We start from the raw sequence: 21,882 nt of genomic DNA, 5'->3' as shown, positions 1-21,882 counted from the left end.
ACAAATTTAAGAGGAAAATACTTTGAAATACTTTGAAATCAGTGACTAAAATGTGGAACAAATGAACATCACCAAATACTGCGGTTCCTCCCTTGAGATACTCTGTTCAGTTTTGTCTTCAGTAACTGAAAACCAGCTTACATGGGTTGAAATTAGATAAACCGACTGTTCCACTCAAGAATAAATCATATTCTATATAACATACCATTTCATTTACCTTGAGGAACATTTGGTTCGCTTTTGCAGTGTTTCCATTTGCACTGGGGAATGAGTGTATTCCACTACAGAATACATGCCCCAAAATGTATTTTGTAACATATTCCATTATGTTACTCAATGAGAGTAACGTATTCTGAATACTTTGGATTACTTAATATGCTATCATACTTTTTACAACTACATGAAAGTACTATTGCTGTGTGATTTATTACTTTTACTGAAGGTTATTCGCCATAGCAATACCAACTAGATTTTTAAATCTTAATATAAAATGAGTAACAGTAGGGTGGACATTAGGTAAGGCTGCACTTTTTGCAGCGATCTCATATAGAAAACTATTCCGTGCGTATATAAAACAGGTCCGCGGCTCCGAACTGTAAAGGCATAAAACCCTAAAGGGACCTCTGGCTAATATATCGGGTTCGTGTCGGGCTTGTAGCCGAAAACTAGCTTTACTTTGTCTGGGTCAACTTTGCTAGCGAGAGACAGAGAGAGGCGTTGAAAGGCTGCTCCAAAGGAACTTGTTGTTTCGGAGGAAAACACGAACACAATGTACAGTCGAGTCTTAATAGCGTACTTACAACTGGGCTCGTCAGGCACTCTTCTTGGCTGCAGTGGTTATTATTATATTTACATGCTTCCAGCATAGAGCTGCCACCCAGGCAAAAGAAAAATAGAAGAAAAAGTTTATTGTTCTAACAATATACTTTTCACGTTTGAACAACATAATATCACATTATTACAATATACATAATTATCACGTTCGTACAATATAAATATTATATTGTATATTGTATTATATAAGATACCACTTTAGCAATTTTTAAGCAATAAGTGTGATTGTACAGGATTTTGTTAGAGCCTTTTTTTTTCCTGCCAAAAAGAGAATGCAAATATCCCAGCTGTTATTTTTGAATTTTAACATGCACTTAATCTCCAGCCTACTGCTGTCAATCATATGTAGCAAAAGATCAATATGGCTAAAAATTCAGCCAGGGACTTGGCCCCAGGAATGGCATTAAGGATTTTTAGTCAGGTTTAGACTGAAATATAACTCAATGACTATAGGGCAGGTTACTGAAAAATTTACAGTAATATAGATGTTGACTGAACTGACTTCTCCCTTTCAGCTGGCCAGCTTTTTTACTTACTCTGTAAAAAAAAATCTACAAATTGTTTTGGGAATTTATAATAAAAATATTATAAATGATCTTTTAATCTACTTGTGAATTTGTTGAACCTTATTTTAATGTGGCACTCGGTTTGGAGCAGAAAGTGACCATCCTCTGGAGCATAGTCAGAGACTCTGTAGAGATGAGCAATGTAATAAATCACTTTGACAGAGCATGCAAAAGTGTCCTTGAGTCTGTGTTTAGCAATAGTAGAAATTCTCATCATGCTACATAATTTAAAGTGTTGATGCAGATTTATGTCACTGCTCCAGCTTAGGTGTGGTACTGTTAGGGGGCTGGGTCTGTGTTGAGATTATTTTGTGTTTATGTTTTCTTATGTTATATTGGACTAATGCTAAATTCTTGGGTTGTTATTATTAATTGGGGTCTAGTTGAGTTTTAGTCTAGTTTATGTTTAATCTATTTCTCCTTGTTCATAAGTCTTCTCCTGTCCTCTGTGTAGTCTGTCTGTTGCGTCTCCAGTATCTGTTCTCGTGTCTCTCCTTGTGTCTCCCCAGTCTGTCGTCTTATTCGTGTCTACATGTTCCATGTTGTCAAGCTTGTGTTGTCTTGTCAAAGTCCCATTATGAAGAGTCTAGTGTTTCTATGTTCAGTGTGTTTAGTTTTACTTCCCTGTGGTGTCAGGTTCATTTGTATCAGCGGTGTTTCTCCAGGTGTTTCCACTTCCCTCATTACCCTCCTGTGTATTTAAGTCCTCTGTCTCCTTCTGTTCAGTGTTGCTTTATCTGTCCAAGTTGCTTCATGTGACATTAGGTCTCAGGATTTTCTTAGCTGCTGTTCAGGTTCATGTTTAGATTACTTCACGCTAAAGTTTTACATGTACCTGTTCAGTTTCATGTTCTCGTTTTTATGTTTAGTTTAGCTGTCCCCAGTTTAGTTTAGTTTTGGTTATGCCCCTGTTCGCCTTGTCTTGTTTTCTTTTCTTGTATTCAGCCTAATAAATGGCTCGGTTTGTGTTACACTTAGTTTTTCTTTCTTCCGTGTCCACTTTGCAAACACACCGGCCGCCCGGCCGTAACAGGTAGGTTAAAAATTGGTCTTTTTAACCTACTAAGTACTGAAACTGCAGGGGGGTTTTGCTTTGTTTTTTGTTTTTATTTGAACTATTTGACCATCAAATTGTCACTACTTATTAATCAAGAGTTTTTAATCACTGTGACTTTACACTGAGCTGCAAACTGCTCTGGTGTGTTTGCAAAACACAATTATTTTTCTTCTGCCCCTTGGCTGCCTCCAAAAATTAATTTCTGAACGAAGGCAGTCCTGATGGAATCCAGTGTTAGTTCGTAACAGATGTGAGTTATTGCTGTTATTGAAGACCAAACTCTCACTTCAGGCGTACAGGGACCAAAAAACCTGTAATGTGCCCTATGCCTCCTACTCTTGAATCATCCTCACAAAGGTGACTTCTTGAAGTCTATACATCATATGGTTGAGCTAATTCTCACCTACCCCAGAGCATCCTTGAGAGGGTAAAGAGCTTTTCCAGTTTAACACAATCATGAAGGAAGTAACACTTTCATTCCTGAATCACAGTTTTGACAAACAGGCAGGCTAAACTCCAATAACTATGATCTCCCTAAGGTTGGAACACACTGTCTGCTCCTTATTGTTGAATATATAAATAGACATACACTCATCAGCCACTTTGTTAGGTTGGTCCACACTGGTCAGATAAGGTGTTAGTAATGCCATTGTCTTCGAGGATTAAATTAAAGGTTAAATCACATGTCGGAGTGACTTAATTACACAAATTGATCTTTGAAGTAATTCTGGAAGCAATATGAAACCTAAATTGAAAAAACATTTAATCTGTTAGCTGCATAAACTACAAAAAAAAAAAAAAAAAAAAAAAAAGGCTTTGCAGGTGGGGGATCTATTTTCTTCTTTTCTTAACTTTTTGTTGTTGTTTTTTTCCCTGTGCTGTTACAGTTAGGTTTATAACAGATGAAAAACAAAATTAAGGCAACAGGGAGTACTTTGTTGGTTGCTAATGGTTTCAGAAAACATCATGAAAGATTTTATAATGGGCTTCATTACACACAAAAACTTGTAAACATGACAAAATGCAGGCATTCACCACACAGCGTCAATAATGCCTTAGGGGGCAATATTCTTGCGCATGTAGTGTTTGGTAGACACAAAGAAGAGAGAAAGCAGCGGCACTGAGCTGCAATGGTGAATGTGAAAACTCTGACTTCTTAGAGCTTCTGAAATTTACTTTCTTCAAAGTCCTTGGTTGAAAAGGAAAAGCATGGCATCTATGTTAGTTTTAAAAGAAGAGATATAGAAGAAAGGTTGGTTCAGGACAGAAAATCTTATATAGCATAAACTGTTAAAAGTATTCACTATCATATCTATATGTCATAATTTTTGTTGACCAGTTTATGACTCGATTGCCTTTTTTTTTTTTTTGCTGCAAAAAAATAAAATAAAAACAGTTGATAGTTTTGTATATCACTTAAATGTATTGGCCTACACATTAACGGATAATTTAAAAGGAATGCAGTACATTATGTAGCGTAATGTATATTAAGGGCTAAAATTATAATAATAATGACTTAGTCATAGGAGTAGTTGTAAAAGATCTTTGCACATTAATGCAGCAATAAATATTTTGGTATATATAAAATTACAGGCACACTTACCAAATAGGTACTTTTATTTTTCATAAATGAACTGATTTATTCATGAGCTGTTGCTTGTTTATTACTTCATCTGTTAAGCAGAACCTGACTCTGGCTTGATTTTCATTGTTTGTTTCTCTAACAGTCTTCATCGTTCTGCTCTTGATTCTCTTCCATGCTGCAGTAGAAATATATACAGTAAGATACTAAAATAAGACTGAAGCTTTTAGTATAAGTTAAAACTCACATTATTTTGTCTGGCCACTCCTATATGTTTATATGTTTTATATATAAAATCAGGATAGCTAGGGTAAGCTCTTTGACTTTTTTCAAAAAGAAGAAGATAATTTCTGCTATATCTCCATTTATCGAGGTTTGCCACCCTGCCAAAAGTAAACATAATTGTTATTCTTTACACAGACATTTCCTTTTTTATTGCTTTATTTGAAAAGTAAAATAGGAAAAACTGATCAAATCTTCAGATTACTAAATTTATATATATATTATTTATTAAATGTTGCTTCAATCAGTTTCTAACCATGATACCTTTGAAAGCTAATAAGCAATTATGTAACAGTATCCACAATTATTACACCGCACAATCACATCTACAGTATATAATCCTATTGATTAACAAATGAAAATAAAGATAAGCTAACTGGGTTTAGGCTACATTTATCATAGCACAGAAATAATACAATATAGCTAGTTTCTAGGAAGATTATTGAGCTCTATGCATTATCCCCCTCCTGAAGTGAAGGAACCTGAACACTTTCGGCCTCTGAATGGACTGCCAGGACTTCTGCATCACCAATCCGCTCTGCAAAGAACACTCAAGTCAGATTCATGCTAAGAGAGTAATTTTCCACATACTACAGATCCACATATCAAAAAAAGTGGAAACTCATTATGTTACACAGCTGTTTTCTGAATTTATTGGTTCTGACTCACAGCAGATTTTAAATTTGCTCTTATTTGAGCTGCTCAACATTAATATGAATAATTGGATCCCTTCTAAAATGCATTACGTATTTCCGCAAATGCCTTTCCGTTGTAACATTTTATCAGAAGTATCTGCTTTAAATAGGGCATTAATTTTTAACTTTCACAAAAAGGAATCATTTAAAGAAGCCTAAGTAAATCAAGACAAAATCACTGGAGGAAAAGGAGCATTTATAAGAAGAGGCTGGCTGAGGATGTCAGTCCAAAAAACTCATGCCAGCAAAAGAAGCTCAGAGAAGAGCTGCCATTCAAGCCAAGAACAGACATAAACAGTGTGGCTTAGGGTGGCTTTGTAAAATGTAAAGGCCAAACTGTATATTAAATATACTCCGAAAGACAAGAAAAACTAAACTGTGCAAAACTTTACATGTTAAAATCAATTTTTAAAAATACATACGTAACAGAGAAAGTCAAGCATAATCAAATTACCTGGTTTTTCATCAATGGCAGTTTGATTGACTTGGTGTGAACTGTGGAAGTGAATAAACAAGATTAAAACACATTTAGCTTGAAACATTTCTGTGCCAAAAAAGAGCAAAATCTGACACTTCACTCTAACCTCCTCCTGTGTGGTTTTCCCCATGGCTGCTCAAATGATGCCGCATACACAGACGGTGACGCTCCTGGATGAAACGCCTGTAGCTGCTGGAAGTTCCGCTGGTTACGGACAGAGAGGTCGACACCGTCCAGAGCTTGTCTGATCATCCCCATCACCAGATCTTTTTCTGCAGTTGATCAACAGTACAACAAGAGTAAAAGCAAAATTTAAATATTTACCGTAAAAGTGAATTAAGGTAATTCTATAACCATTATTTTTGTGCTGTCTCCTGCCCCACCCTGAGCCTGGTTCTGTCTGAGGTTTCTTCCTGTTTAAAGGGAGTTTTCTCCTTCCCATTGTGGCCAAGTGCTTACTCACAGGAGGTCGTCTAATTGTTGGGGTTTTCTCTTCATTATTGTATGGTCCTTACCATATAATATAAAATTCCTTGGGGCAATTATTGTTCTGATGTATTCTGATGTATCAAAAAAAGTAAATTGAATCGAAGAAAAACAATGTATGTACCTTTAAGCACCAGGTGGTTCTGTGTTACAATCTTTTTCAACAGCATTTGAAAGGTTTTTAAAGCTGATCATCAGACTGGATCATGTGACTCTAAACCATCCCTTTGCTATGCTGCAATAGCCCTAGTCCACCAGAGAGGCTTCCAAATGTACACTGAGCATTTCTTCCCAACTAACTTTCCCTCCACTACTGTATTTAAACATTAGTAATTATTCATCCCTGGCTCTCCTACAGTGTGTCTGTCGTCCTGTCTCTCTCTGCTCTCTTTCCCCTCACCCCCCACCGGTCACAGTGGATGGCAGCCCCTCCCTTGATCTCGTTCTGTCAGAAGTATATTCCTGTTAAAACAAGCTTTTTGCCCCTCTCATCAAGTAAATGCTCATAGAGGGTCATGTGATTATTGGAATTATTGGAGTACAGCAGTTTGTGAAATATTCAGACCAGCCCATCTGGCACCAACAACCATACCATGTTCAATGTCAAATAAATTGCCCAACTCTGATGATGAGATATTGGCATTACTAAGCAGTTAAAAGAGCAACCTAAAAAAGTGGCCAGTGTGCATAGAAAAAATCCAAAGTGACAAATTAATTGCTAAAAAAGTAGGAGGGGGATGCAGTGCCAGACTCTTGAAAGTGCATGTATTAGGAAATGGTTTAAAGAACGCTTATTTATAACTGGAAATGGTAGTGTGCATATCTCCGCTGTGTATGTGGAATGAGGATTTTTACCTCTTTGGCCTGAAAGAAGAAGCCACTGCTGCACTGTGGAGAGAGAGTCTGTCTGCAGGATCTGACAAAGTACCTCCAAAACCTGACAAGAAAGCGACAGACCGTCACAACAGTAGCTCAGAGATCACATGAAGTTTTATTGAGCTTATTAGTGAACTTCTCAAGAAACTTGGTGACAGTGTTTTGCCAGAGGATATTTTTCAGATATCTAATTAAGTGGAACTTTGACCAAAAGCTGTACCCTCTGTGATGTTGGATCTTGCCTTTTTAACCCTTTTTGTTTGTTTGTTTGTTTGTTTGTTTGTTTTAACCCTAAAACACCTCATATTATACAGTACAACTCAGGATCAGTTAACCAGTATTTTACCATAAGTTCTTGATCATGGAAGGGTTGAGGATGGCTCATGCGCTGGTATTGAGATTTGCGCAGGTAGGACTTGGAGGATGGAGGAATAAGTCTGCCAGTCTGAGCTGAATATTGAGTCTTTCGTCGGACAAACTTTTCCTCTGGTTGTTCCTGCAGTACATGGATACATTTTTCCAGTATGAAATCTTCTTGAGTTAGAAAGAAACTGAAGAACTCTACAAAATTAACTTAAATTAGAAAATATGTAAAAAAAAAAAAAAAAGAAAAACGTGAAGGTATTAATAAGTATACTGTCCATATACTGTCACATCCAATCTCTAAATTCCCTTTACCATCAGGCACTGGATAGCCATAATCAAACAAAGGATTTTTTACTGTGTGTCAAGTACTGTAAAAATACATGAGAATTCAATTATTAATACCTCTCTTTTGTCCTTTTGTGTTTGGGAAGGTAGACTGATTTTTGCAGCCATTTCTTTGAGTTCATCTCTCCAGGCATCTGACAATAGTGCTGTGAAAAAAGAAACAATTACAAAACGATTAAAGCCATTACTCAAAATTGGCTTCTTTGGGGGCCATTAGAAAAGATATAAAGACATTTAGGTGTCATATATGTTAGTACACATACCTGATTTAGTTTTGTCTCCGCAGACTCCATAAAGATTTTGAGCAAGCTGAAAAGCTGGCTCTGCTGCTTTCCTGTTTATGTGGCTCTTGAGAAGTGGGTGAGGAAATAACGACGACGTGACACACCAATCATCTCTTACCATGCAAATTGGTCTGCCTGTGAATCCTGTGGGAATGAGAAATGCTCAGCATTCACCCTGCTCACAGAAAAGTGCTTTAGAGGCACAAATCCATCGAAGCAGTACAATTTAAAAAAAAAACTGGAGCCAGCAGAATCCCTGCTGAGAATAAACGTGACGAGTTCATGGGAACCTCAGGGATGTAACCTTCTTTTCTACCAGTAGTGCAGTAAATGTATCTATTCATGTTACATATTAGCATTCCAGGTGCCCAAACAGCTGCTTGAAATATTTCATATAGAGCAGGTTGTGAAAGAAGGAAGACTTCAAGAATGAAGACCTTGTTAATGGCTTTAGCTCATATATTAACTTTAATTAGCTCTGACAGGTAATCACCTCGAGTCAGAATTAATTAGTACGCAAACAGATTGTTATTCAGTGTGTCCCAGGTAGATTAGATAATAGCCTCTAAATTAATGCAGCAAAGAGACTTTGCAGTCTCAAGTTGAAAAGCATTTGGTAATGACAAAGGGAAAATGCTAATTGAGGACAGCAGGATAAGATGTTAACACAACATCATCACATTTAAAGGTTTGTAGGAGATACACTCTAAAAACGCTGATGTACTATAGCTAACTTGCAAGACATAAAAAATATCATTTGGTATAGTTTTGTTTGTTTTAATCATATTACATTTGTATTTATGATGCAACTAAATTTTACTTATGAACACGAGCTTATGAAAGAGCCTCACAAACCACTACACATTTCTAACATGTCGTGGGAGAAGTTTGCCTTCAGCACTTTCTGCCAGGCTTTCTAACACATGGTAGACACGGGAAAGGGTTTTACTGAATCTAAATTTGGATGTGTTTTTTTTTCTTTTCCCCAAACCTAACAACCTGGATCAAAGTGGAAAAAGATGAAAATAATAAGCCAGCACTGACTTTAGTTAACAAATACAAACTCCAGTCTCCTGGGTGAAAATATCTTTGAGCAATTATTCCAGCACAGTCTCCTACCTTCATAGACTTTATTACTCCTTACTTTAACTGAATTTCAGTGATGGATGGATACTTTCTTGGACACACTTAATTTGATTTGGTTAAACAGTTAAACAGTTATTTGCTATGATTTCTTCAGTAAGTTGTTTACTTCTTGTTTGCATAAACAGTGCAAAGAGAGACTGGACTAATTCACATGAGGTCCCTTGTGTACATTTATACACTAAGTTATCCTATATTAAAATTTTGATGTAGTCCCTAAACACAAATAATACTGACATGGGAAAAAAATCTCAATTTGACATTGTTACATCAAAAACTTGTATATTCCATATTTGTTAAATTATTTTATTATTATTGTGATTGTCTTTCACAGTCACGCCCAACCCATCCTCTCTTGCAGTGGTGGGTGTGGCTTAGAAAATCCCAGACAGGCACCCCTGTGTTCCATCCATCCTGTTGGATGCTGCTGTAAGACATACCCACAGACCAGCCTGACCCACTCTTCCCCACCTGACATAACCACTTACCTGCCAGCCTGTCTGACCCACTCTCACCCCACTTGCCAAAGTCACTTACCTTCATAGAGCATTAAAGCGAAGCTCTTAGGAAAGGAGACGAGCCAATTCTGTTTTATAGAGACTTACCTCAACAGCCCTGGCCAAGGAAAAAGAGACACAACTATTTGATAAATGCTGAAGTCATTTACCTGGGCCTGTGTTTGGTTCCTGCTGAACAACTGCTAATAGATTCAAAGACTCCATGTTTTACTGAAGTACCTTGTTGTCATTTTTATTTGAGAATACTTAGCATGAATACTTAATATTTAATTACAATTAAATGATTTTATCATAAGGTGTTTAACTGTTTTAAGTCCATAAATACTAAATCACCTGCAATTTAGTCTGTTGGCAGGTGATTGCAAGGCAACAACATAAATACAACATAATATGAGACATACATAAGAACCTTCAAGAACCTGAGCTGCATCAGGCCCAGTTTTAGCTGAGATTTTTGTGTGTTACAGTTAGATCATTTGAATCAAGATGGGAGCTAGAGTATTGTCTTATGTTTACTTCTTAAAGATGCTTCTTATTTATAGCACCTCAAACACACATGTAAAAAAACATATCTTGGGCTTTATTTAAAAATAATACATTTAATAAAATAAATAGATATCTTCCGCTTGCCCAGATGTTTGCTCACCTTGAATATGCCTCATCCTGTGTGGATGAGGGTTGTGCCGGGAGAAGAATGAGTGGTGACTCAAGGCACCAAAACATGGACTGCTTTTTGTAAGCGTATTGGTAAATTCAGGAGTGAATGGGAAATGGTTAATCTGAGTGAATTTCCCTTCAGCTGTCATCCCCCTCGATTCCAGGCTGTGTGCTCTCGACATGTCTGGGCTGAAAGCTTTGTCTCAGTCTGTATGAATGAAGGAAAAGTTGTTAAGTCCTATTTTGAAATAAGGTGACAGAATGTCAAAACCCCAGCATTCAAAACTACTTTGATTGCAAAGTTATGAACATACATGCTAAACATAAATAAATAAATAAACAAAAATCAAGAACTAAGACCATTAGAACCCAAACTTTCCTTTGAAACCCACCTCCCACGCCCTTAAATGTATAACATGAAAATAATTACAACTTTAGCCAGAAAATTGCTCAGAAGAAGCACCCTACCTCTGAAAACAGGCACCAGCTTACAGCCTAAGGTCTGCAGTGCTATGTGTTGTTTTTGTTGCCAAGAAACCTAAACTAAACAAAGGTGTCTGAGCACTGCGACACTGAGCCACTTCATTCAGACACCGTTTTCATATGCAAAGCAGAATATATTCATGCTATTCTGCAGTGATTTATGAAAATCTCAAAGAAAAAAAAGAAAAAAAAAGCACCGCTTTGTTTTTACCACAAAATTGAATTTACTTTCCTATCTTTGACTGTTTTAATGTGGTCTTGCTGTATTGTTCTAGCAAAAAAACTATTCGCTTTAGATTCAGATTGCGACGTATACAACCTTCTCAACACTCGTAAATAAAGAACTGCAAGCCAAGGGTCATGTGACCAGATTGTAGGCGCAGCAGGAAATCTGACTGCAGGACTATTACTAAAACTAAAACTCTTAGTTTTGCAAATTGAACAATAGCAACTTGTTACATGACAGTTACATTAAAGATCCAACATGAAAGACAAACCACTTGCATTTCTTTAAGTTAAATTATCTTTCACTTCTCTAATAATATTTTATTAGCAGTTCTACTGCACAGTTCTCCCCTGCAGGCAAATCTGTTGCATCTAATAAGACGAGCATCAGATTCGTTTACAGTAGCTAGAGAGGCATCCCATGGGCACTGCTTATTGCCAATATTAGACAGATATGAGAGTTTTCAGCAATCAGTCCCTCCTAAAATCTTGCATTTTTGTTTTATTTCTTAGAAAATAAAACTCATTCTCAGCCAGTGCGGTCTATTAGTGCTGAACATCTTGCATAGCCATAAATAATTAGCAGCCTTCTTTTAAATCCACAGTCTCTTGTATATATGACACGTCTTTTAGAGGTAGAAGTAAGGTAGAGTGAACCTCAAGGCAATACACAATGTGCACAATGCTTATTATTCCTTCCTCTTGTTGTTTGTAGGTGAGGTCATAGCTCTGTGTGCTTTGCTTTGTATTAGCTTAATTTAAACTACTTAGGTGAATATATTTTCAGGTCTTGAGAATGATCCATCAATCGAGTAGTCATTTTGCAGCCTCACTTTTCAATAAACAGTTGAAGAAATGTGATATAACCCAATCCATATCTCAACTGTCAGCGCTTCACTGAACACAGACAATGTGTAGGGGTATTCAGAAGCATTAGTGATTCATACCACTGCAAGAACTTTAAGAGAAATACAGCAACCTTTTATTCTCGCCAGGTTACACAGGGCAGCATTTCAACAAAGGCAGTTGAAAATATGTCTAAGCTTCTTCCTGGACTCAGGGTCAACCACATGATCCAGAAGCAGGGTCAAAGTGCTGTTTGATGTCTTTTTCAAGATTGAGTTAGATAAAATAGAATAGGAAGGATACAGAGAGTGTAGGACGTTTTCACAGTAAAGCAGGTGTGAACCTTGATCAAGCGATCCTCATTTATTTAGAATATAAGGCGAAAGACAAATAGTGAATGAGTATGCTTTTCATACACAATGGAAATGTTTTTATATTGACCATATTTATTTATATTACCACTTATATCCTAGCAGTATTTACCAGCAAGTATAGCGTGGGTGGTCACCAGTTGACAGCAGAAATGGCCTGCACGCGTGCATACAGACATATTGATTCTCTGGAGCGTTTAATGATATTATGTGTTGCAGATGAGAAAATCATTTGCAATTTTAGATTGACTTACTGTTAAAATGCAGAAACATTCGTCTTTCAGATGGGTGTGTTCATGTTCATGTTACAAACCTAATTCATGTTACGGGAATGTTACCGATCTATATTGTGTTGTGTTATGATGAATGATTTATTTTTGGTTCCTATCACTGTTGCTTTAGTATAAGCTGCATTTTACTGCCAGATTAAGTTAAAGTGCTTTGAACTTAATCTGGCAATAAAAATTTTTAGACTACCTGTTATAAAAACAAGAAAACACAAGGTTTTTTTTTAGAAAGCATTCATGAGAATTGTTTAAAACCGAAAACTATTCTTAGTTATCAGACAAATAAGAAAACAAATTTACTTTTTTATGCACAAATTTGAGCTGGCCCACTGAATTTCTGTGAGAAGTCAGAAATTAATCGAGCATAACATTCAACCACTAAAACATTTTTTTTATGTTGAGGAATGCCAGTAAAAATGCAAGTAAATAACTGTAATTTGGCACAGCTTGAACATACAGTTGCAGTAACTATTATAGAAACATTAAAAAATTAATTTATTAATTAATTTAAAAATTATATGGCCAACTTATGGCTGAGTATAACAAAAATGTAATCCCAAATAAAATGTCCACCACTGCAACAAATCACTCAGCACAATGCGGCACATCACTGCTGACTAATGTATAGGTTTTGTGTTTGCTTTCCGTCAGATAGAGATGAGTTCTATGGGTTAATCTCCTGTCTGGTTGGTGGATGGAACTTAATAAAAACTAGATATCCCTCTCTGAAGGGTAAGGGCATTCATCATCACAGGCCTCCAATACTTGATGAGACATCTTTTTTTTTATGTAAGTCTGTCCTTGAAATAGTTGAACGAGGGTGTACACCGAACTAGGACTCAAAAATCTAATCAGAAATCTCATTTCTATCGGTGGGTAAAAAGAGTTTATGGTTAACTTCGTGGCGTGAATCCCCAACTGCATGCCTGCATGCTTTGGCTGCCATAAAGAAATATTGCGTAGAGTAATTTAAATAAGCACGTAGTACAAAAATGCTAATGTTAAAGAGTTAAGCTGACATAGGGTGATATACAGCATGTCAAAGTTAATGACACTCTATTAATAACTGACAGTACATTTCACCTAAAACCACCAACCTCATTATGACATTAGATGAAATACATTGGATTGCATAAGCCATTAGGACCTATCGTCCAGGAACTATGAAAGTCTGGTGAAACTTTTAGTGTAGTCGATGTGGAAAAATGTGGCTGATATTCTAGAATTCTAGAAAAAAAAAATTAACACGAGGTCTTGCAGAGTAATCTAAAATAAAATTCCTGGTGACAGTGTGATTATTAAGATTATTAGTTGTAAAAAGACACGGCTGGTGACACATCAAAGATGCAGCAGTTCCTGCCTGCAGTTTTTCACTAACAAGACTAATGAGTAAAGTTAACAGTGACAAGGATGGAACTTAATGGAAGTTTTCCATTTAAATAAAGCCTGCAGACGAGCGGTGAGCGGTAGCTAACATTCTTTAATCAAAACACACAAAGAACAGACAACCTAGCTTGATGAAGTCCCTGCATGACCGCGGGACAGACGGTCAGCAGAGTCTCCCTGAGCCTAGCATGGCTCTCAGTTAAATACCTTCTCCAGGAACAAAAGGCAGTAATAATAATAATGGATTGGATTTATAAAGCGCTTTACAATACCACTATTCATTCACTCTCACACACTGGTGGAGGCAGCTACAGTTGTAGCCACAGCTGCCCTGGGGTAGACTGACAGAAGCGAGGCTGCCATATCGCGCCATCGGCCCCTCTGGCCAACACCAGTAGGCAAGTAGGGTAAAGTATCTTGCCCAAGGACACAACGACCAGGACAGAGAGCCCAGGGATCGAACCGGCGACTTTCCGGTTACAGATGCGATTCCCAACCCCCTGAGCCACGGTCGCCCGGCTGTTTCACACCTTAAGGTTCACACTCCCTTGCTACCTACCAGAGTCCTCAAAGAGACAAAAGATCCTTCCTGTGGAGCTGTCTGCTTCCCCCAACTTCCTTACTAGACCCCTACCATTTGTCTTACTGTATGAGTGTGAGACATGTTAAAATCCAGTGGCACCAAGGTATCATACAATAAAAGAATGTGATTAACCATGACAGTGAGTGAACTACCCTTGTCAGATCTTAGCACAATAGCTCACAGGATGAGCATAAAAGGATGTACAGCTGACAAGTCTGCACCGACTGTGTGATGAAAGGGAGAAAATTTCAAAAGCAATGAAATTTGAAAGTGTAATGTAAAAAACGACGTGATGAGAATTTAGATAAGATGCAGTGTTTTCAGGTTTCATGCATTTAATAAGCTGTCTAATCAATTCTACTCATTTTTCCAGAAAATGTAATTTATTTATTTTTTATTTAATGAACAGAACAGAAACTCAGAGAGTTCCTTGATCATCAAAGTAGCAAAAGCCCGCTGAGCTAGTTCCTGCAAACGTTGTTGTAGGAAGTTTGCAATGCCAAACAAAAAACTTTAAAGGTCTTCACCCTGGAAATAAGACAAATAAGACAGGACGCAACAGGCAACCAGTGTCCGATAAATACCCTGTTCACAGTGAAGCTTTTAAGTAAAGCTAATCTAAGAATGTGTTAGTAGTATGAATTCTGTGTGTGTCAGTCTACAAAAATAACAAAAGTACTGAGTGGTGTTCCCTGAGGAGACTAAGCTTACTAGTGAAACTAAAAATGGTGTTAGATGAAACAAATAAGAACCAAAAAATTTCATTTCAGTTCATTTAAAGCTAATTTAATAAGAGAAACGTGTGAGCAGATCAGAGTAATGCCAGAGAAAAAGTCATCAAGTGATTAGATGACATTGTCTTGAAACCACAAAGATCTGTAAAAAAGAAAATTCCATCCATCCATCAACAAAATCCATCTAGAATTTCAGGGATATTTCAATGTGGACAAAAGTATTGCATTAAAGTATACTAGTTTCCTGGCAGCTGATTGTGTTTTAGTTTTTAAAAAAAATTCTTTACATTACAATTCCCTATTTCTTTTTCAGCACCAAAAAAGTCAGATCAGATTTCCAGGTTTTACTGAGAATGATCCAGTAGAAGAGTGAAGGATGGTATTTATCTTTGAAGTGGATCATTTAAACTGAGGGGGGTTGGGGGCAATCAGAGAAAGCTGTGCAGGGGATGCAGGCAAGCAAGACGACAGAAGAGTTGTACCAAGGTTGATCTAACCACAAGAGATTCAAAATAGCTAAGTTTTTTTTTTAAATGAAAAAACTTTAACCACACTTAAATTACGAACCGAATTTCAAATAAAATGTTGTGAAGCTGTGTAAAATACGAATTAAATGAATGGAATAAATTGCAAATCTCATAAAGCCACATTTGAATTACAATGAAACATAGAAAACATATCAAATCTTATCCAATCAGAGATTTGAAAGTTTATTTAAGTAAAGCAAAAAGTAAAAAAAAAAATTAAAAAAAACACACTAGCATCCCCACAACAACAGTGTGGACTTTTGCTGCAATTCCCAGCTCCTCAGCAGGAAACAGAGGCAGCCAAGAAAGCATAAAAAAAAAGACACAAGTGGCTGAGCTGGACAGTGAGTTATGACAATGTTGGCTCAAGGAAGGTGGGAAAGGCTGGTTACGGTCAATCACAGAAGTACAGCCCCAGAATTTAGATTTTCTTGGCATGTGGTCTTAGCATGTTTAGAAAATCTGTCAACAATGGCGAGTATGATTGGTTAGTGTCACAGGGGGGCAAACCGCTGACAGAACAATGAGCACTATGTGACCACGGTAGATCAAGGTTGGGAAAAGGCGTAACAGGCATGCAGGATTAATATAACAACTTTTGCACAAAATCAATAAGGAATGTTTGCTTTCACTTACCTGCCTCTATTCCATTTCATCGCTTTTACCTTCTCACATTGTTTAATTCATCACTCTGGTCGACTAGTTTTCTTGCCTATCATCTGAGAGTCAATCGGTCTATGTTCTCTGTGCTGTTCTGTCACTTTGGATTTTAGTGTCTCATTCTCCGACTACCTCACCGACAGACCACAGTGTCTCCAACTACCTCACCGACAGACCACAGTTTCTCCGACTACCTCACCGACAGACCACAGTACGTCAGGCTGAAGGACATCACGTCTGACACTGTGGTCAGCAGCACAGGAGCACCACAGGGAACTGTGCTGTCCCCTCTTCTCTTCACCCTGTACACCTCTGACTTCTGCTACAACTCTGAATTATGCCATATTCAGAAGTTTGCAGATGACACGGCCATCATGGGGTGTATCTGGGATGATCAGGAAGAGGAGTACAGAAGTCTGGTGAGGAACTTTGTCGCATGGAGTCACACAAACCACCTGCAACTCAACACCTCAAAGACTAAGGAACTGGTTGTGGACTTCGGGAGGTCCAGAGAAGGTCCACTGCCGGTTCAGATAGAGGGGGAGGAGGTGGAGGTGGTCAACAAGTACAAGTACCTCGGGCTGTGGGTGGACAATAAACTGGACTGGTCATGCAACACAGAGCACCTGTATAAAAAAGCCCAAAGCCGACTGTACTTCCTCAGGAGGCTGAGGTCTTTTAACATCTGCAGGAAGCTCCTGAGGATGTTTTACCAGTCGGTGGTTGCTGGAGTACTTTTCTATGCTGTGGTGTGCTGGGGGAGCAGCACAGCAGGACTCATCCAGGCTGGAGAAACTGATCAGGAAGGCTAGCTCTGTGGTCGGCATGAAGCTGGACACTCTGGTGACAGTGGCAGAGAAAAGGACATTAAAGAAACTGATGGACATTATGAACAATGCTGGGCATCCTCTGCACACGGCCATTAACAACCAGAAGAGTCTGTTCAGTGACAGGTTGCTTCTCCCCAAGACAAGAACTAACAGACTTAAAAACTCCTTTGTCCCACACGCCATCAAACTGTTTAACTCCTCTCTGGAGGGGAGAGGGAGGGGAAACAGGAGGACAAAGGAGGGGGGAACAACTAAGCTGTAGTGCCTCTTCACCTCACTGTACAATACCTTGTGCAATACTTTTTGTAAATAGTCAACAGTGCAATAGACCTCAATACTTGAAATGTGCAATTCACTTGTATTTTATTTTTATTCCTATTTATTCTATTTATCCCCTTTGTATATTTTATTTATATTTGTCTCTGTATTTATATATGTGTGTGTATGTGTGTGTGTGTGTGTGTGTGTATATATATATATAATATTCTCTAACTCTGTAACTTCTGTCGGTGCTGTGCTTTTTTGGAAATCGAATTTCCCAGAGGAACACACCCGAGGGATTAATAAAGTTCTATCTTATCTTATCTTATCTTATCTCATTCCTGTGAACCGCCTCCCAATCTGGTTGCTTAGAGTTTTCTACCCGTTTCATCACCACCCCATGTTTTACTTCCTACTGCTGTCGGGATTCTCTATTCTGCTTCATCAGTGTCTAGTTGCCAAATAATTTATTGTAATAAATTTAGTTCAGTTCTTTTAAACAATCTCTTCTTACTGTGTTTATATTTTTCTGTGGCATTATTGGATGGTGGAGATTATAAAAGGCAGAGTTACACTATGCTGTGAAGTTTGTGAAGCCCTGCCCTTACTTTAAACACCCAGGGACAGTAGATGGGCAAGAAAGGAACTCTGTAAAATCAAAAGCACAGATTGCAAACAGACAGCTCTGTCAGTGGTCTTTGAAAGTCTTTGATTCCTAGAGACCAGTCATCTTGATAACCCTTACATATTTTCTGCATTTTTGAACTTTGTGTTCAAGGTTGTAAAAAAGATTGTTATTAAAGATAAACGTGTACTTCTAGGAAATGCGTGTAAAGCATGAGGTATTTTTCACCATCACAACAAAACAAGACAAATGTAATATTTGTATGCATTGAACACTTGAACCAAGACCCTGATCTCAAGGCTGTTTCTTTACAAATTAAAGAAGGAGCTCAGGTAAGGCATTTTTATATCTGCCAGTCATAGCCACCTATGTGATTGTTATGTAAAACAAATACATGCTTGTAGCTGTAATATTTGTAGCACTGGGTTAGCATAAACCCCAGAAAGCTTACTAACATCTAAAAAATTTATAATCCACTGCTCGTCCTTTTGAACAAGCCCTGTTTCTTACTCACACGTAGTAAAACACAGGTTTTTTTGTTGTGCTGAATGTAGAGGAGCACCTGCACTGTATTTTTAGTTTAGTCTTTGCCACATGTACCCAACGCTTTCATTTTAGCCTTCACCATTACTCCACCGTGCATGGATGTGTTTTTTTTTAATCAGACTATTTATTGGTGCTTGCATCTCTGCTTTTCTATGAATAAAACAAAATCATTACCATCTGGGGATTTAAATTATGCCGGGCTTATATTTTGTCAGTTTTATCTTGTAAACAGCACGACTACATGGATGACTAGTGTGGAAGCAGTTTTTTTCCCCCAACACCACCAGCAACAACACCATTTTTGATTAGCGTCATTATTGTTCGCTTGCTAGTTGTCCAGTATTTTTTAATAAAAATAAATGACATTGTCATCAGTGCATATAATTAGCATGTTGGCATGCTGAAAAAAATAATAACAATCTAAGATGATGATGATCATTAGAACCACCGGATTCAAGTACTATTTTACGTCATATACCATAGGCCTCTAAATGTACCATCCAAATTTATTTTCACCAACTGGCCTAACCCCACGAATGTATAAGGTATTTCTAATATTTCATGTTGTGCAGACCACTATAACACAGCTCAGCAAGTGAAAACAAGAATAAAAACTCATATTCTTCCTTACACTGAGACTTGAAAATTGCCACGTAGTGCAATTTTAAATGATGAGCAGGCTCATCAAAACTCAGCAGTGATGGCTGATGAATGCAGCTCTGAAATTACAGGAGCAGTTATGGGGCAGTTTAATTGGATGAAAGCAAAAAGAGTAGATGCGCTTTTTACACAGCGTGGGGTGGAGTCAGCGGATGACAACAAAATACATTTGGTTTGAAATCCAGACTTAACGCACAATCTGCTGTAACTTAATGGGTTTAATTGAAAATCACAAACAATCTTGTACATTGTCATTCAAATCTCTTTTTATATGACTTTACAGTGAAAAGTCAGGCTGTAACAATCATTTTAGTATTGAAGCAAATTGTGGATCTCAAATCATGCTGCAGATTCTTTTTCCTTTTGACTAAAGACAAAATAAAGTCCTCCTAGCAGCAGTTACACTATTTCCAAAAACACTGAATCACATGTAAAATCATTCAAATCCATATTGAACTGAAAATAGCCCAATAGCATATAAAATGTTAAACCCAAGAAATTATTATTATTTAAATATATACTCATGATATAGATATATTAGGAAAGTTGCGATGGGTGCATGCTTACTACTGTATTACATGGCCTCTTATTTCAAGAATACTCCCATTTGGTAACTGGGGAGAGAAATTGCTGTAATTATGAAGTAAAAATGTTTTTCCATTCTTGCTTGATATATGACTCATTCACAGTTTGGAGATGCCTTGTTCCTCTTTCACTTTATAAGGCGACTATTATGGTTGACGTGTCTGTTAGTTATGGCAGTTTTGTACCAGACTTCTTCTTCTTTCAGCTGTTCCCACAGCAGATAATCTGCCTCCATCTCACCCTTGGATCCTCTTCTGTCGCACCAGCCCTCAGCATGTCCTCCTTCACAACATCCATGAATCTTCTCTGTGGCCTTCCTTTTTCTCTCCAGCCTGTCAGTTTCATATTCAACATCCTTTGAACACTAAACCCCTTTATCCTCCTCTGCACATGTCCAAATCATCTAAATGTTGCCTGTCCTTTCTGGTCACAAAAAAACTAAAAATGAACTTTAGTTTTGCTACCCCCAGCTTTGCCTCCTGTCTTTCTATTAGTGCCACCATACATCAGGTCTCATTATTATCTTGTAAACCTTCCCTTTCACTCTTGCTGCTATATGTCTGTCACAAATCGCCCCTGACAGTCATCTCCATCCACTCCACCCTGCCTTCACTCTCTTCTTTACTACTCTTGTACACTTGGATGGTTAACCACAGGTATTTAAACTCATCCACCTCCTTGCTACCTGGTTGCATCTTCACCTTCACAAACACATTTTGTTTTGCTTCTCCTGGCTTCATTCCCTTTCTCAACAGAGCATGCAGTACCTCCAACTCGCCTGGCTCTCTTTCACCTCCTCCCTAAACTCAGTACTGCTCACAATGCTTTCTGCAAGCATCATAGTCCATAGACACTCGTGCCCTTGATGTTCGCAGACAGTATTGTGGTCTGTGAGCTAGATTGCTGTTTTATGTCCAAAAGGTTGTCTTGCTGAAATAAGCCTCACCTTCCATGAAAAGATGTTAGCTAGATAGCAGCACATATTGCTCCCACATCTGTATTTATTTTTCGCTATTAATGGGACATTCTGGGATGTACAAGTGTCATCCGCACTGATGCACCCTAACTTACTGGCTCAGGAAGTGTCTAATGACAGTCCTGCTCCCTTTTTAGCCTGGAGGAAGCATGAATTTTAAATTTTGATCCATTAGAATGTCTTATCACTTCCCCTCAGTTAATCTTGAGTAGAGATTACAATTGTGAATGCAGTGGTAAACTGTGTTTACAGACAACGCTCCTCAGAAGTGTGCTTTAGGAGATACTGTTGTTTCCACTCAGCTATGTCTGTCTCCTATGCACTGCTGTCTGAAGAGCTCACTGATAACAGCTATTCAACAATGTTTTTGTCTCTTTTCCTTGCTTCCAGAGATTTTTTGTAACTGTCCATTATTTTTAATGGCTTTATGTAACGTAAGTAATATATGCTGGTCTTCTTTGCAGCCTTATGGCTGCTATTTTCTCAGGCAGTCTTTGTGAGTGGTGAGACGTATTTACTTTTAAAAGACTCCAGAAGCAACAAATGGTTTGCTCCATCCCCAAACGCCTTTACTATGTTGTGAAGAAAAACACATGCATGTGATGCAAGACCGTGTTAAAGTTTTTTGAAATCTTTTTCTGACATCAAATTTCCAAAGCAATACAGTTTTTCTCTATGAATGTGTTGGCTTTGAACTATTTTCAAGCAAATATGGGGTTTCACTGAATTGCAAATGACTGTACTAGTTTGCTTCATGGAGTTGCCAAAATGGTTTGAAAAATGTCCAGTTAATTTTCTTAATTAGCACCCTGCATGGAGTGTTAACTAAAAAGAGAAAGTTATAGACGGGTTAATTGTTTTAAACTGCGTGTATTTATAGTTTAACAGGACTAAACGATCTAATCTGAGGATAGAGGCATTCAGAGAGCCTATGGTACAACTTCGTCCATTGGCCTGTCACTTTGTCCTCTGACCAGGGCGGGCGCACACACTCACCCGTACGCACACACGGAGCACATATCTGCAGCAGCAGCAACAGCATCGGGGTCTGGTGGATGAACGAGGCGAGGCAGCAACACTCAGATGCGCACCTGTAGGTTAAAAAAGCAGCTTTCTGCTGAGAGCTCC

At 37.9% G+C, this 21,882-nt stretch overlaps 1 protein-coding gene across 1 annotated transcript; it reads right to left on the bottom strand.

Annotated features, from left to right (window-relative positions):
• Window positions 1–3,628: 3,628 nt before the first annotated feature.
• tbata (thymus, brain and testes associated) lies at window positions 3,629–21,854 on the bottom strand. Its single transcript, XM_040039313.1, has 9 exons — window positions 21,751–21,854; window positions 10,159–10,377; window positions 7,831–7,995; window positions 7,625–7,713; window positions 7,203–7,352; window positions 6,836–6,917; window positions 5,601–5,766; window positions 5,471–5,511; window positions 3,629–4,859 (listed from the first exon to the last, which is right to left on the bottom strand). Exons 2-9 carry the CDS (start codon window positions 10,349–10,351, stop codon window positions 4,771–4,773), a joined length of 975 nt encoding a protein of 324 aa, XP_039895247.1. The 5' UTR covers window positions 10,352–10,377; window positions 21,751–21,854; the 3' UTR covers window positions 3,629–4,770.
• Between the last annotated feature and the right edge of the window lie 28 nt (window positions 21,855–21,882).

This window comes from Simochromis diagramma, unplaced genomic scaffold, assembly GCF_900408965.1.
Source record: "Simochromis diagramma unplaced genomic scaffold, fSimDia1.1 OVJJ01000402.1, whole genome shotgun sequence".
Taxonomy (NCBI): domain Eukaryota; kingdom Metazoa; phylum Chordata; class Actinopteri; order Cichliformes; family Cichlidae; genus Simochromis; species Simochromis diagramma.
Note: the sequence above shows the minus strand (reverse complement) of the source record. Positions and strands in the feature narration are given on the sequence as shown.

What these genes read in the sequence shown, in the direction of transcription:
- tbata (XM_040039313.1), bottom strand. Translation starts at nt 10,351, where the DNA reads ATGTCGAGAGCACACAGCCTGGAATCGAGGGGGATGACAGCTGAAGGG. An exon ending in CACAAAAGGACAAAAGAGAG is followed by an intron (nt 7,353 to 7,624) that starts GTATTAATAATT and finishes CATGTACTGCAG; the next exon opens with GAACAACCAGAGGAAAAGTT. An exon ending in TCTTCTTTCAGGCCAAAGAG is followed by an intron (nt 5,767 to 6,835) that starts GTAAAAATCCTC and finishes GATCAACTGCAG; the next exon opens with AAAAAGATCTGGTGATGGGG.